General features: G+C 40.2%; 1 protein-coding gene across 4 annotated transcripts in view; it reads right to left on the reverse strand.

Annotated features, from left to right (window-relative positions):
• Positions 1–1,736: 1,736 nt before the first annotated feature.
• The window catches only part of LOC123806801 (broad substrate specificity ATP-binding cassette transporter ABCG2-like), an 87,720-nt gene continuing 75,563 nt past the window's right edge, over positions 1,737–13,893 (reverse strand). For all 4 annotated transcript variants that reach the window (XM_045820148.1, XM_045820147.1, XM_045820146.1 and 1 more), the window contains one exon: positions 1,737–1,934. In XM_045820148.1, coding sequence (XP_045676104.1) covers positions 1,787–1,934 — 148 coding nt within the window. In that variant the 3' untranslated portion in view covers positions 1,737–1,786. The remainder of the gene's footprint in view (positions 1,935–13,893) is intronic.

Genomic DNA, 13,893 nt, shown 5'->3' on the forward strand with positions numbered 1-13,893 from the left:
AGCAACAAATCAGTCTCCCCTTCCTGACTCTCTCAAATCAATAAATAAATTGTTTTATTTTATACACACACACACACACACACACACATATATATATATAAAGGTACAGGGAATTTTATATATATATATATACACATATATATACACATTTATGTATATATACATATATATAAAGGCAGGAAATATGGATTTATATGTATAAAATAGATATATATAAAATATATATGTTGCTGTGACACTTGACTGATGAGGGCACATGCTGATGCTAAATGATTCTCCAAAATGACCAGTCACTGGGGTCTTCACTCTGGTGAACCTCAGCACACTTCATTCCTATAATTCTTAAAAGTATTTACTTTTAAAGCAGGGACTAAATACAGTGTAATCTCCTGAACTGGATCCTAAAACAATAAAAGAGTATTAATAGAAAAGTGGTGAAATCTGATTAAAGTTCATGATTTAATTTACAGTAATGCACCAGTGTTAATTTCTTAGTTTTGACATGTAACATGGTATATAAAATGCTAACATCAGGAGAAACTTGGCAAAGTGTATATGGGAACTTCCCACACTGCCTGTGTGACTCTTCTGAGTTTACTCAGAGTTTATTACAAGGAGGAGGGGGAACTTCACTAAAGATATACCTATGCACACAGGACACAAAGCTGAGCTGCAATAATGGCCTGACGATAACAACAGAGGGGAGTATCTGAGACACAACATCCCAGAGAGAAGTGGGGAAGGAGTGACTGGGAGAGAGGCTCGAGGGGCTTCCCTGTGCTGTAATGTCTACTTGGGTGGGTGCACACGGTGTTACTTTTATTACAACCCTCTGAACTATACTTTTCCCTACATAGCCCTTCAATAAGAAAGAAGTTAAAAAGCACTTCCCTATTACTGGTAAAGGTTAGAATGAAGAGAAAATGTGAATAAATGAGATATGTATGAGGGAAGAAGAAAACCTGGATAGTATCAGTTATAACAGTTATTACATCAAAGTCTATTTTCGGAGCTGGGAAGCATATTGGGAATTACCAAATCCTGGCATGGACCGTTCTTTATGGAGTGCCCTGGAGATACCGATGCATGAGGGCTGGCAGGGCGCAAAGGCACCAGGTGATCTCATGCACGTAAACACTGAACAGCCCCAGGGAGGGTCAGTCACCAGGTCCTGGCTCCCTGCAGCTACAGACCAAAGGCCCAGCCTAGACCCCTGAGACATTCTGATTCCACTACAGAGAAACCTCAGTAAGTTCTACTGACCCTACAAGGCTTATCAGAGCTTTGTCTGTCATAATGGCTTTTTTACACATGACACTGGATTTTTCCAACATAGTCCAGATTTCATACTTCCAATATAGAATCAATAAATTTGTAATCTTATTATTAAATAATGCCAAATCATAGATTAATATCACATTGAAGCTGGAGGGCACTGGCACACCTATGCAGTTTACAGATGAAGAAACTGCTAACAGGTATTAGTGGCTTGTCACGAGATTCTAGAATTCAATTTTTTTAGGTCAGTTAATTAACTAGATTTCTTCTTCGTGGTTACTGTCTGACTACTTGAACTAATAAGTGTTATACAATATCACTAGATAATAACTTGGGTTCTTTCATGTATAATTCAATTCCTTTTGAATTCTATGATGGTTTCTCTTGGAAATAATTTTAGCTGAACAATAATATGATCATAAATGAAAAGACAACAAAAAATTTCATGAATACATAAATCAAGATACTCCTTTTTAATGAATAGAGATCACATAAATTAGAAAGAAATTTATGTAAATTTTTTAAGAAATAGTAACTTTAGGTAAGCAATTGTAAGGAAGATGACAATCATACATGCCAAGGCTACATGATTCTGCCACAGGCCCCAAGATGAGAGGTCGATGCCCTGATTTATCAAGAATTCTTCTCCAGTACATCTGAAATGAAACAAAAAAAGAATATAACTGCATTTTCCACATCTGTCCAGTTTTACTCATTGTTTTTGCTGTTCCTCAGCAAAGTCTTAAATAACTATCCCTTCATACATAATAGGTAACAGTGAAAGAGTGTGTACAATTCTACTAGATACTGTGCTAAGCAACCTGCTTATAACAGTTTAGTTAATCCTCAAAGCAACTCAATAGGGTGGATATTATACACATTTAAGAGATAAAGAGACTAAGGTTTAAGGAACTTGGCCAAGTTCACAGACTCACACTTTGAACCAAGGTGCTGTCCTCTCCAGATTCATTTGTTTACAAATCTATGATGCTGCTCCCTTCAAAAGGCAGAGACATTTAGCAGTAATTTTTCACTTACTCCCAAAGAGAAAAACCTCAGCTTTGACAGGTGACACCTAAGGCCCTTACCAACTCCATCAAAGCTCTTAACAGAACTCATTACCCACGAATTAGCCATACAAAAGAAATGCAAGCTAAGAAATCTAAACCTAGAAAATCAGGTGAGGAAGGGCTTCCTGATAGCTGCTCTCTGTCAGCTCTTCAGCCAAGACTGGGAGGAGCAGGCCCATTGTGAGGGGGAGGCCTTGGTGGAAGCTGGAGTAGAGCAGGGTGGAGGAGCCCGGCCTCGGGTTAGGTCGGCACCTGGTACTGAAAATAACTGGCACAGCCAAAATGAGTGTCTGGTACCATTTTCATACGACTCATGGAATTTAGCAGCTCCAGAAAAATGTCATACTCAAATCAAAATTAAAGGGAGTGGGCAGAATTAAAAACCTTCTCCTCCTACCCTAGAGGTTTCCTGGCAAAATAATTGACCCTTGAAAAATGTGGGGTTGGGGTGCTAAGTTGCATGCACAGTCAAAAATCCATGTGTAACTTCTGACTCATCCAAAATTTAATTACCAATAGCCTACTGTTCATGGAAGCCTACTAATAACATAGTCAATTAACACATATTTTATATGTTATATGTATTATATGCTGTATTCTTACAATAAGGTAAGCTAAAAAAGAATATGGTAAGACTATAAAAAAGAGAAAATAGATTTACAGTATTTACTGAAAAAAAAATCCCCGTATAAGCAGATCCACGCCGTTCTAACCTGTGTTGTTCAAAATCCATCCACACTTCAGAACAGCAATTTGTGCCATTATTCAGAATTATTTCTGTTCTATTTGAATGATCATGTGATTTAGAATACCAGCCTCTTTTCTCTCATTAATTAATGTATCAAAATCAAACCATTAATAATCATCAGAAAAAAATTTTCATTTAGATTCTGAAGATGGCAGCCAGGTAGGTGGGAGATAAGTCCACTTGCTCTTGCACCCAACTTGGACACTTAGCTGATCTTCCAAAAAATAAAGTGGACAGTCAGTGGAACCTTAGCCTATATGAAGTCTGGAAGCCAAAGAGTACAGAAGATGCTTCAAAACGAGTAGTAAAGAGGTTTTATAGATGGATAGAGAAAGCCCTTGGGCATGGCGCCAACAGCCATAGTGCCAGCATCCATGGCACTTGCATCTGCAGCGCTTGCATCCATAGAGAGCCTGCCCAGAGATAGCATCCTAGCAGCTCTCTCCCCTCCCAGGGTAGAGAATCCCCAGACCCAGGCTAAGAGCTACTTGGATACTCAAAGTCATCAGGGAGAACAATGCTATACACACACACGGCTAGAGGCATACATGTAGCTGTAGTGGCGGATGACAACCAGGAGAGTTCCAGAGTGAGATATACTGTCTGCACCTGGATCTGGTGTGGGAGGAGGGCCACAGTTGTCTGTGATTGCAATAGACTCTTGACTTTCTGGAGATGTGGAGTAGTGGGAGCACACAGAGAGACTTTATTAAAAGAGGAGCTGAGGCATGCTGGGCAGGGACCCCATGCTTGTAGCTGCCCTGCCAACAAGGAGGGAGGACAGTGGGCACAATTTGCTCCCACTCAACAGAGCTGGGTGGATTGATCAAAGAGGTACAAAGCAAGATGGTTTCTCAGCGCCAGCCTGGCACAGCTGTACAGAGTGGAGAGAGTGAGCCCCTGTGTGCTGTGAGGGCGTTGGGCTGGGAACTGCACCTGAGATTATCTGAAGCCAGACTGGAACCCCTTCCTTGGCAGAACCTCTGGTAATGGAAGGTTGAACCCAGCCTCCACCTCTTGCAGGGGGCATTTCCACAGGAGAAAGACAACAAGATGAATGCCTAAAATGGCCCATTTTGAACTCCTCCCAGAGAGACAAAATACAATGGGTCCTAGGGCCCTATTTCACTGAGGCCAACAATTCAGTAAGTTCAGAAAGTGGTACGGCAAGGGAGATTCAGGGATCTGCCCAGCCATGGCTCACACACAGAGCTACTGTCTACACCAAGCAGGGGAGAGCTGGCACTTAGACAGGTTGTTCCCACCCCCACCCCCCACTGATGAGACAGACAGTTATTTAATCAGAAACTATACATTACTGGAAATAAACTGGGAGGTGTAGGGGCATGGGGAATGCACCCACAATATTTCCAGATGAATGAACAGTGCTTCCCAGGGGAGACACAGATGCCCCACCCTCTCAATTGAGACAGAAGCTCCCTCTAAGGGCAGGTGAAGAAGACACAGGTGATGTCAGAAGTTGGACGGCCCATTCTGGGGGCCTGAGCTGATAAAAAAACAGAGACAAATCCAGAAAGAAATCCGAAGGTGAACACCAACAGCTGAGAACTTGCATGTTCTTCCTCAGAACTTGCATGTTTTTTTCTTCCCTTCCTTTTTTAATTTCACATAGTCGTTTAATATTTCTTCTTTTGCTTCAATTGTATTCCAACTGACTCACTACTCTTGGTCTTTCAGTTTTTATTCTTTTTTATTCAGATTATATGTTTTTTCATATTATTATGTCAAATCCCACATAGCACCCTTCCCTGGTCTTATTCCATTTTGCCTTCTGTAGGGGACTAGTTTGTGTTAGTCTGGCAAATGTGACTCAGCTCTGTATGGAAAACCGACAGAAGCGAAGTGGTGGGCAGGAGCCAGACTTTCAAACCGAGTTTTCCCATGGGAATCAGGCCTAGAAAATGCATACTGACTGTTATGGCTTGCTCTTGCTAAGACTCCATCACCCTGGTCTAAAATAACAAATGCTATCGTCTATCTTCAGGGTAGTTTCCAAAGCCTGTGTGAATTCACCCAAGGACAGAGCTAATCAGCTTGCCACCATTCCCCTCTGTATGTTATTTTCATTTCCTTGACTGTACCTAAAACGTAGACAACAATATTCTATGTAATAGATAATAAATCTTTCTCTGAGGTAAGCCCCAAGAAAAACAATAAAAGCTTGTCTAGGCAAGGGTAGAGGCACTCTCCTCTTGAGGGAGTGGCCGAGGCATTCATTAACACTCTCTCCTTGAGAGAGTAGCCCTGTCATTCCCTTTTTCTCCCCAGGATTGCTGTCGTTTGTGCATTTATTCTCGTGCATTTATTCTCATCTCCAGCCACAACAAGGCAGAACTCTGCTGGCTGGAGTCCGCCACATCTGGTGCCCGAACAGGGACATAGAGGCTATCAGCCATCATGGTGGCCAACACACCAACGTGGTTGGAATGCACACAACAGCCCAGGAAAGGGCCAATGACCCCAAGTGCTTTTCAGCAAGGTCGTAGGGTGTGTTGTACTTTAGGGAAAAAGGGGTATTTTTCCAAGGTCGCCCTCTCTTGCAACCGCACTCTCTTTAGTAAGCAGAAGCCTTTCTCTCTCTCTCTGGTAATTGCTGCACCCAGCAGGCTTGGGTCAAGCATTTAAAAGCCACAAGGGTGCTCACCACAACAAAGCCACCTGTGACAGGATGAGTTGGATGTGGGTCAGGGAAAAACACTAGGTTTCCTGCCAACTGCAAGCAGAAGTCCACACAATGAGAGGCACACTGCAGAAAAACACTCACAAGCCCATCCCCTCAGCACAATCCCCAATCAGGTTTTAGGCTTGGGAGAGAGAGCAATGAATTTTCAATTAGCTTTTTTTTCTTAACAAGCGCCTCTGCTCATTCTTTCTTTAAAAGCTGTCTTTTGCAGCCCTGGATTCTGCCTTTTCCCTTCACCTGCCTGTAAACAGAAAAGGAGATAGTAAATGAGTGTTTCGGTTTCAACCAGACTCCGAAGATTGCTTTGAGAACTCAGTGTTAGTTATAGGATTGTTTATGAGTGTCTCAGCTTCTTACTGAAGCACCGAAGATAAGTGGCATTCCTCCCTCCGGCTTGAGATCTCAAGCGTTCTTACGTGAGTAGGGGCCTCGCAGAGATGTCTGGAGTCAATCCCCGAGACATGCAGGGGCCTCACAGGGAATTTCAATCACAGTAATTTAACTTTTGGCTCGGTCAGGGAGTGCGATATAAAGGTTGGTCACCTGGCACTTCGAACCCCACCTTACAGTCTTAGATGTGTGGGAAAAACCTGAAACCCATAAGCAGGGTTAGGGTACCCTGGATACTAGGCAGCCCTCCTTGACTGTCTCCCACCAACAGTACATTTTTGACCCACCACACTATACTCCCCAATACCTGATTAGCTGGGGTTTAGTACTGCCTGCAGAGTCTGAAAGGGCAGAAATCGAAAGTAAAAACAGAACTTTTTAACAAGAATGGGCTCTCTAAAGAACAAGAGCAATGTTTTATGCTAATTTAGCAGTTTTTTAAAGCTGCTAAATATCTCCCTGATAAGGGATCTTTAGACTTAGTCTTTTGGACAGAAGTTGAAACAGCATCAGGTGGTGAGATAACGGATAGTGTCTCACTCCCTCCTTTAGAGGATTTAATTTGAAAGTACTGGTTTGCTTGAGTTTTATTTTTATTTCTGTTTTAAAAGTAACATCTCAGTCTCAAAAGGTTTGGGTAAATAGAATGAGATCTCTAATGTTGTTACATTATAAGGATTCTACTCAGAATTTAAATTGATTATTTTAAAAAAAGAAAAAGATGTCACTTCCCTCAGACAGTAAAAAACGCAGGAAAAAAAAACAATAAAAAATGTGTCTTTTAACCATTCTGAATCCTCTTTCTGAAGACCCAGGGACTGCTTCAGTCCTGGGAACAAGCTGTGTCGAGCTTAGCATCCTCCCTCCGTCTTCTCCAGTCTCTCTAAAATTTTCAAGGGCAGTAGATAATGAAACAGCTCACTTTTGAGCACATTCCAGAATACAGTAATCACCATATTTTTTTTTCAAAAAGTAAATGTATTTGCCAGTAGAGAAAAAAACTGTTTCTAAAAGTTATGAATGTGTTCATAAATTTGTCAATCTAAAGATGCTATAAGTGGGATGGGAGGTATGACGTGTTAAAGAAATATTAAGAATCTTCCTTTTTTATGCCGGAGCCATGACCTTTTATTGTAAAAATAAAATATAAGTGTACCATCTCTTGGGGAGAACTAGCCCTTCTCCGTGGAAGACTAAGTATTATTTCTTAACTCAGTACCTGTAAACACTGATCGTTTCCTTGGGGAAGAACTGGCTATTCTCCCTGAGGGAATGGTTAGTCAGTTGAGTCACCAAAGGCCCTTGGCATGTAACCACTTTTGTCTAAAACATATTTGAGTAGAATATCCCCTCTTCATTACTCATATTCGATCTCACTCAGGCCTGCCTGGCCCCTTAGTAGGTGGTAACAATAAGGCAGATGCCTTAGTTAGCATCTTTACTGCTTTCCAGCAAGGAGTAGCTTCTCACCAGTTTTTTCATCAAAACAGCCAGGCACTTCAAAGACAATTTGATATTCCCTGGTCTCAAGCTAAGTAAATTAATAAAGAATGCCCTGATTGTCAAGCCCTTACTAAGGCACCTCCATCCATGGGAGTTAACCCTCGAGGACTAAGTTCTCAGATGATTTGGCGAACAGATCTCACTCATTACTCTCCCTTTAGGAAATTCAAATACATTCATATTTCTATTAATATTTATTCTGATGCCCTACATGCATCCACTTTAACAGGAGAATCTGCTAAAAATATGCAAGCCCATTGGCTTGAGGCCTTTAGTCATTTAGGATGGCCTCAGCAAATTAAAACTGATAATGGCCCGGGATATCTTGCCCATTCTACTCAAGCCTTCCTTCAGCATTGGAATATTCAACATAAAACAGGAATATCTTACAATCCAACCAGCCAGGCAGTTGTTGAATGGATGCGTCATACCTTTAAAAATCTTTTTAAAAAACAAAAAAGGGGAGTCAAGAGTCTACCCCCCAAATTTTTATTATTTTAGGAAAATTTGATTATGTTAGCTATGTTTACCTATAATTTTCTAAACTGTGATGAATCACTCCATACTCCAATTGGGAGACATTTTCAGAAGAAAGAACTAAAGTCATCTTATCCTCAGGTTCTATACAGAGATCCTCTGGGAGATGGTACTTGGCAGGGCCTTATAGACCTCTTAACTTGGGGAAGAGGGTATGTGTGTGTTTCCATCCCTACAGGTCCTGTCTGGCTTCCAGTTAAAAGGGTTAGCCTTATCAGGAACAAAACAGACATCAAGCTCCACTACCTGGAGATGAAAGCCGATCAGCTGACAGACCAGATAGCCCAGCTGACACTAAACAACCAGCAGGAACACATCGCACCCACAGCATCGCACATGGGTTTGTATTCACCAACAAAGGGGGATACAGACCACCTCAATAATGGGGGCCAAGGTTCAGATGCCTCCAGCAGAGAGTAATAATCTCCCAATGCCTCATAATGTCCCCTTTTTCTCCACAGAATTGCTGCATCCTGTGCATTTATTTTCTCTTTCAGCCAAAATAGTCAGACTCTGCTGCCCAGAGTCTGCCACAGCTTTCTCCTGACCTTTCCTATTGTTGTTGTAAACTATATTTTCTCCCACATTATGCCATGTTCCTATTCCTTACTATTTCTCCTCCATCTATCCTCACAAAAGCATTCTTCCTTCCTTAAGTCAGCTCACATTCTTCCCCCCTCCACCCCTATAAATAGTCTTATTTCCTTTTCACCTTTATAAATTGTGGCTAGGTGGGTGAGGACATCACGATTATTGCTGTTCTTCTCCAATGGTATTCCTACTTTTTCACTATCTGTTTGTACTTCAAATCCCATAGGATGCTATCCCCCTGCATTTGATCAGATGAATTAGGAATTTTATTTTATTTTCGCCCTATCTTAGATCCCTGGTTCTATTCCTTACTTTTATTAGTTTTCCTCTCCTATCCTCTCAAAATAATTTTTCTTTATTATAGACATCTCATATTCAACTGTTTTCTTTTGTATAATATTCTTATTCCCTTTCCACCTTTATTAATCTTCACTCAGCTGTTGTTGTTATTGAGCCTGTTGTGGTTTTTCTACAATTTTGTCCCCATTGCTTCAATACCTTTTTAATTTTACTTCAAACCTCATAGTATACTCTTCCCTTTTATTACTCCATTTTTGCCATTGCCCTTCCCTAAATTACTTATGTTTAAAATTTTATTCTCTTCCTTTCTTTGCCTGGTTTCTATTACTTATTCTTATTATTTCTTCTCCCTATTCATACTCAAAATCACTTTTCCTTCCTTCTGTCATCTTATATTCCCTTATTCCTATGCTATAATATTCTTAATCTCTCTCCAACTTTATTAATTTTTGCTCAATTGTTGTTGATATTGCTGACATGGTAGGATATTTTTTTTCTGGACTGGGTTTGGTTTTCTGATAATATTGCTTTGTTAACTAACACCTGTACAATAGCATACAAGATGCAGTGGGAGTTGTGACTACCAGTCAGCCAGCAGGAGGGAAGAACCCACCAACAAATGAGCCACCAATAAGCAAAGCCCAAGTAAATAAAAGAAGCCACACAAATTGAATAAAGGGAAACACTAGAGCATCCACTTTAGGAGATCAAAGAGATTTCACTACTGAGTCCCATAGAACTCCTACCACAGAAGCCTACCCTACAAAGACAAGCAGGCAAAGCAGAGCATCCTGAGATGCAGATGCAAACAAAAGGAGTTACCTAAAATGGAGAGACAAAGAAAGAAGCCCCAGTCAAAAGGAATGGAAGAATCCCCAGGAAAAGAGCAAATGAAATTGGGGCAAGAAGCCTGTCAGACTTAGAATTCAAAAAAAACAATGTTATAAGGGTGCTCAAGGAACTCAGACACAACTACAAGGAACTGAGTGGGAACTACACCAGCATGAAAAAGAAAATAGAAATTATGAAGAAGAACCAGGAGAAATGAAGAATACAATACCTGATTAAAAGTACACTAAAGGAATTAAAAGAAGGCTGGGTGAAGCATGATGATACTGAATCTGCAAGCTGGAAGACAAGTTAGAAAGAAATACCCAGGTAGGGCAACAAATCGGAAAAGATTAAAAAAGAATGAGGACAGTTTAAGGAAACTCAGGACAACATGAAATGTAACAACATTTGAATCACAGGAAGATCAGAAGAAGAAGAAATGGAACAAAGGATAGAAAACCCGTTTGAAAAAATAATGACAAAAAATTGCCTAACTTGGTGAAGAGAAAAGTCACGCCAAGTTCAGGAAGCACAAAGGGTCTCAACAAATTGAAGAAACTTCAAGGAAATTGAAATTGTATCAAGCATTTCTCTGACCACAAGGGACTCAAACTAGAAACCGACCTCAAGGAAAAAGCCCAAAAACAGTCAAACTCATGAAAATTGAATAGCATGCTATTAAACAATGAATAGGTCAATAGTGAGATTCAGGAAGAAATCAAAAAGTTTCTGGAAACAAATGAAAGTGAACTCACAACAATCCAAAACTTATAGGACACAGCAAAGGCAGTCCAGAGAGGGAAGTTCATGATAATAGAGGCCTACCTAAAAAAGAAACATTTCAAATAGATGACCTAACCCGACACCTACAAGAACTAGAAGAACAACAATAAAGACATCCCAGAGCAAGTAGAAGGAAGGAAATAACCAAGATCAGAACAAAATTAAATGACATAGAGACTAAAAGCACAATTCTAAGGATCAATAAATCCAAGAGCTGGTTCTTTGAAAAGATAAACAAAATTGACAAGCCTTGAAGCAGGCTCATCAAGAAAAAAAGAGAAAGGACCCAAATAAACACAATCAGAAATGAAAGAGGAGAGATTGCAACTGATACCACAGAAATACAAAGGATTGTAAGAAAGCACTACAAAGAATTATATGCCAAGAAATTTGAAAACCTAGGTGAAATGGACAAATTTCTAGAAAAATATAATCTTCCAAAATTGAATGAAGAAGAAGCAGAAAGCCTGAATAGACCAATAACAGCTGATGAAATTGATGCAGTTATCAAAAAACTCCCAATACACAAAAGCCCTGGACCAGATGGTTTCACAGAACTTTACAAAGCATTTAAGGAAGAGCTAAGCTCTATCCTTCACAGATTATTCCAAAAAATACAAGAAGATGGAAGACTCCCAAACTCTTTTTATGAAGCCAGCATCATCCTAATCCCAAAACCAGATAAAGACATAACAAAGGAAGAGAACTTCAGGCCAATATCACTGATGATCATAGATGCTAAAATCCTCAACAAAATATTGGCAGACTACATTCAGCAATATATTAAAAAGATCATACACCATGATCAAGTGGGATTCATCCCAGGGATGCAAGGATGGAACAATATTCACAAAACAATAAATGCAATACATCACATAAAATGAAAAACAAAAATCACATGATCATATCAATAGATGCAGAAAAACATTTGATAAGGTACAATACACATTTATGATTTATGATTTACAGTACACATTCAGCAAAGTGAGAATAGAGGGAGCATTCCTCAACATAATAAAGGCTATATATGAGAGACCTACAGCCAACATCATACTTAATGGGCAAAAACTTAGAGCTTTCCCACAAAGATCAGGAACAAGACAAGGATGCCCACTTTTGCCACTCCTATTCAAAATAGTATTGGAAGTCCTAGCCACAGCAATCAGACAATAAAAAGAAATAAAAGGCATCCAAATTGGAAAGGAGGAAGAAAAACTGTCATTGTTTGCAGATGACATGATAGTGTACATAGAAAATCCTATAGACACCACCAAAAAACTACTCGACCTAATAAGTGAATTTGGCAAAACAGCAGGATACAAAGTCAATATTCAAAATTCAAAGGCACTTTTGTACACCAACAATTAAATATCAGAAACAGAAATCAGGAAAAGAATCCCATTTGATATAGCAACAAGAAAAATAAAATACCTAGGAATAAACCTAACTAAGGAGGTAAAATACTTATACTCAGAAAACTACACAAAAACGAAGAAAGAAATTAAGGAAGACACAAATAATTGGAAGTATATACCATGTTCAGGGACAGGAAGAATTAATATCATTAAAATGTCCATACTACCCAAGCAATCTATAGATTCAATACAATTCCTATTAAAATACCAATGACATATTTCACAGATATAGAACATTACAAAAATTTATATGGAACCATAAATGACCCTGAATAGCCTCAGCAATTTTGAGAAGGAAGAAGAAAGTAGGAGGGATCACAGTACCTGATATCAAATTATATTACAAGGCCACTGTAATCAAAATAGTCTGGTACTGACATAAGGACAGATACTTATAGATCAGTGGAACAGAATAGAGAAGCCCAGACATAAGCCATGTCTCTATGGTCAATCAATATTTGACAAAGTGGGCAGGAGCATAAAATGGAGTAAAAATAGCCTCTTCAACAAATGGTGCTGTGAGAGTTGGACATGAAAAAAAATTAAACTACTTCCGGCAAGATGGAGGCATAGGTGGATGCACCGTACCTCCACGCACAACCAAGATTAGAACAATAACAATTTAGAGCCAGAATAACACCCAGAAATGATAGAAAATTTATCTGAATGGAAGTCGGACAGCCAAGAAGTTGAAGTAGACCTGTTCATCCAGACCGGTAGGAGGGGCCTCAAGGAGAGCAGAGAGAGTTGGGTGCATAAGGCAACTGGGGGCACGTAAGGCATCTGGGGTGTGCAAGATCACAGCAGGTGGACCCTGAGTACGCAAGCAGTAGCTGGCAGACCCAGTGAGGCAGCGATTGTGGATCAGGGCAGAGCGCGCAACCCAGGATCCCAGAGAAGGGACTGAGGTCCCAGGAGAACAGAGCTACTGCCATTGTTCCCCCCTGCCCCCGCCCCCACATACAGCATCACAATCTAGCAACTGGGTGCCCAGCCCTGGTGAACACCTAAGGCTCCACCCCTCACCATAACAGGAGTGACCAGACCCCAAAAAAAAAAAAGAGAGAGAGAGAGAGAGAGACATGTCTCAAACAGAAGAACAGATCAATGCCCCAGGACTCATCATTTTAAGCAACCAAGAGAGCCAATCTATCAGATGCACAGTTCAAAACACTGGCGATCAGGAAGCTCACAGAATTGGTTGATTTGGGGCACCAATTACATGAAAAAATGCAGGTTACCATAAAAGAAATGAAGGAAAATGCACAGAGAACCAATAGTGATGGGAAGGAAACTGGGACTCAAAACAATAGAGTGGACCAGAAGGAAGAAAAAAACAACCAAACAGGAAAGAATGGAGAAATAAGAATTCAAAAAAACGAGGAGAAGCTTAGGAACCTCCAGGACATCTTTAAACGTTCCAACATCCAAATTGCAGGGGTACCAGAAGGGAAAAAGGAACAGCAACAGATTAAACACATATTTGAACAAATAATAAAGGAGAACTTCCCCATTCTGGCAAAGGAAATAGACTTCCAGGAAGTCCAGGAAGCTCAGAGTCCCAAAGAAGTTGGACCCAAGAAGAAACACACCAAGGCACATCATAATTACATTAGCCAAGGTAAAAACAAAGGAGAGAATCCTAGAAGCAGCAAAAGATAAGGGGACAGTAACCTACAAAGGAGTTCCCATCAGACTGTCAGCTGATTTCTCAAAAGAGACCTTACAGGCAAGAAGGGACTG

Source organism: Phyllostomus hastatus, unplaced genomic scaffold, assembly GCF_019186645.2.
Source record: "Phyllostomus hastatus isolate PE091 unplaced genomic scaffold, TTU_PhHast_1.1 phas_scaffold_39, whole genome shotgun sequence".
NCBI lineage: Eukaryota > Metazoa > Chordata > Mammalia > Chiroptera > Phyllostomidae > Phyllostomus > Phyllostomus hastatus.